Source organism: Myotis brandtii, unplaced genomic scaffold (assembly GCF_000412655.1).
Source record: "Myotis brandtii unplaced genomic scaffold, ASM41265v1 scaffold151, whole genome shotgun sequence".
Taxonomy (NCBI): Eukaryota; Metazoa; Chordata; class Mammalia; order Chiroptera; family Vespertilionidae; genus Myotis; species Myotis brandtii.
This window is the reverse complement of record NW_005355461.1, coordinates 1,953,227-1,956,509: the sequence shown is the minus strand read 5'-3', so window position 1 is coordinate 1,956,509 and position 3,283 is coordinate 1,953,227. Positions and strand designations below refer to the sequence as shown.

General features: G+C 40.0%; 1 protein-coding gene across 1 annotated transcript in view; it reads left to right on the top strand.

Annotated features, from left to right (window-relative positions):
* IMPG1 (interphotoreceptor matrix proteoglycan 1) overlaps nucleotides 1-3,283 on the top strand; it is a 126,352-nt gene that overhangs the window by 26,403 nt on the left and 96,666 nt on the right. The window contains exon 2 of the mRNA XM_014535814.1: nucleotides 1,010-1,243. Coding sequence (XP_014391300.1) covers nucleotides 1,010-1,243 — 234 coding nt within the window. The remainder of the gene's footprint in view (nucleotides 1-1,009; nucleotides 1,244-3,283) is intronic.

Below are 3,283 nucleotides of genomic sequence, written 5' to 3'. Positions count from 1 at the left end.
AATCCCCTGCCCTCCCTTACCCCCCAGTGTCTTATGTCCATTAGTTATGCTTATATGCATGCATACAAGTCCTTCGGTTGATCTCTTACTCCCCTCCCTTCTGCCCCCCAACCCTCTCTGGCTTGACTACACTGTTAACATGACCTAATACCTCTAACCCTCAGTACCTACTGTGTGGTAAACTGAGAAAAATAGTATCTGTTTCATCTATATAGTAGAGCTTTTGTGAGAATGATATGAGATAATACTTAAGAAAATTTTCAAAACAAAAAAGTACTCACTGAATGTAAGCCTAGGGAGTTAAAAATGAAGTCTAGACACAGCAGAGCCAGCAAGAAGAAATGGCTTGGGGAGTTTGACCCTCTGCCAGCCTCCTCTCTTAGCCGGCCCCTTCACCTTTCCCCTCACCACCCTGCATAAAATCACAAGCTTGTTCTGTAAATGCAACTGTAAGACGTGCCGTGGCCCTCCCTCACTTTCAACCAGATTGACACCCTCTGAGCCCCACACATAAGGAAATCGTAGGACTGCCACTCATCACTAATCGGCAGGAAGGCTGTTTTGTTGCATTGCCCCCCCTCCCCAGGTTTCCAGAAGCACTCCACTTCATCATCGAGAGTATACCCCCGGGTATCACAACGCTATATCACTTCCCACTTGAATTATAATGTCTATCAAAAGAGGCATCTCTCGGGAAGCTTGAGAGCTAAGTGGGGAGTGATTTTTAGAGAGATGTGTGGGAAATGGTTTCAATATTTGGCAGTTTCTAAAGGCAGGATGATTTGAGATGTTGGTGTCTTATTGTTTTTTAAATACTTGATCAGCTCATACTATCCCCTTATTTCTGAAAGTGCCTTGTCATTGGAATATTACATTTGGCAGTTGCACCAAAGTAGAATTTTCATAAAGCAGAGGATTACAATTTTTCATTGATGCCATTCATTTACCATGTTTCATGTATATCGCATAAATGTATGTATTCACTAGGAAATCAACCTTTCTTTTACAGATCTCTCCATTAAAATGTACCATTCTGAAACTAAAGACATAGACAATGCCCCAAGAATCGAAACAGCTGAAAGTCCTGCAAAAATGTATAAAGTGTCAACCATGAGACGAGTATTCGATTTGGCAAAGTATCGAACAAAAAGATCAGCATTTTTTCCAACTGGGGTTAAAGTCTGTCCACAGGAATCCATGAAACAGATTCTAGCCAGCCTTCAAGCTTATTACAGATTGAGAGGTAAGAAAAGAGATGAAACCTGCTTAGCCTTTTCTTCTTTCCATCCCTTCCCTTTTATTCATTCAGGGGTCATATCCAGCCCAGAACTTCCAGTCTGTCCTTTAGTCACAAGAGTTATAAAAATCTGCCAACTAATCGGAGAGTAATGAATAATAAACATTCAAAACAATGATAGGTATCTGCTCTTATGTTTTATAATAATGATAATAATGTCCTGTGCAATACAGAGCCATCAGGGCAGTTAGCAAGTCACCAGGAAAGCCTTGGTCTCTGAGTTTTACCTCTTATTTTTGCCAAAGTCCAATATTGGACTTCAATGTTGTTATTATGAAGTAAGAAGCACGGGATGATTGCAATGTCAGGAACCTGAGCAAGTTGATTTATGACTTAACATTTTATTTTTCAAAAGCAACATTACAATCCAGATACTCTCTCCCTCCTTGATAAGGTTAAGGGGCTTATTGCTGATTCAGCAAAAACTTCTGAGGCTTGGAAACCTAGAGGCACGTCCAAGTGCAGAGGAGCCACAAGTGAACAGGGGTTACCAAGGTACAATGCAGGGGTGTTAATGGAGTCACAACATAATTACTGTGATTTCCAGCAGAGTTCCAGTGCAGTGTTTACCCCTGCAGAATTCTTACTGTGTCCCTGGGAGTCATTATGGAGTTCAATTATACCACAGCCATCAGTGGCTGCCCTAGTCATTCACTTGGAAACATTTCCATGGCTTTTTCTTGAAAGGAAAAAAAAACGGATCTTTAGTAGCTGCTATTTAATTCCCTGGGTAGCTCCAAATAATGCAAAGTATCTTGTCTAGCTGAAGCCTAAACTCAGTTCCTCTTACATGTGAAAGCTGAGGCGGTTTACTGATTTCCACCTTGATCTTCCCGGATGTTTGCTTCCATTCCAGAAAGCACAGTCACCCTGATCTATTTCAAGCCAATTGACTAAAGCGAGCTAGTTCACTTCCAGCCTGTGATGTGTTGCACATCATGACCACTGAAAAGCATTTCATGATACTAACATCCCAACATGTTCTTGAGTATTTACATCTGTAATAGGTGCAAGTTTAAACTAATCTGGGGAGTTCTTATTGGGTTTTGGCGCACAATTAACTAACAGTATAAAAAACATCAAGCCTTATGTTTCTCACATGTCTCATTTTATGTAGAAGTAGAGAGATATTTGCTTTCTGACAGAAGCCACACCCACAGAGAAACGGCAAGTACTCACTAGATCATAGCAGAAGGAGGACTCTAATCATAGAAAATCAAGTGCCCCAGGCAAATATTCTGAGATCCTAGCACAGCCCCTCTGCATAGCTCGTTCTCACAAAATGCTGTTGATGAACACAGGAGGCAAAGAGTGACGTGTGTAAATTATCCCTTTTGAATGTGCCTACACTTTGATTTGATAATGATATAGGTAAATTCCATTTTGTTTGTTCAAGTATAAACATATAGTATATGCATCACATTGAATATGAACACAGCTATTGCTAACTATTTCATGACACTTCTAATTCTTTATGACATTCACAAATAGGATTCATCACAAGTATTTATAGAAAACGCTATTGCTGCATCCAAATTTTTAGCTCTGAATTTTATTATTAGCTCTTTAGTTTTACTAGGTTTTCCTCTTTCATTCTTGCTTCCCTAAATGAATCAACCCACTGTTTTTCTTCCCACGGCAATGACAGTCCATTATCTTTATGGCTGCCCCTGGGTGATATGAAATTTTACTATTCATCAACATGGGTTTCTTAAGTCTAACAAATTCAGTTCATAAACTAGAAATAAGGTCCAGCTACAAAGCAGTGTTTCTTTGACAGAGTTACCCACTTACTGTTCTCGTAGCTGCTTTTACAAAATTATCTGTTGACATCCTTCAAACGGGAGAGAAAGCTCCTGCATTCCCCAAATCAAATGGAATATCGAGCTATTTCCTTTCCCAGTGCTTAAAGCAACACAAGTGAAAATGTTCGCAGTAGAATCATAAACATGCTCTTCCCAAAGCTCAGACAGAGGCAAGGCTGTT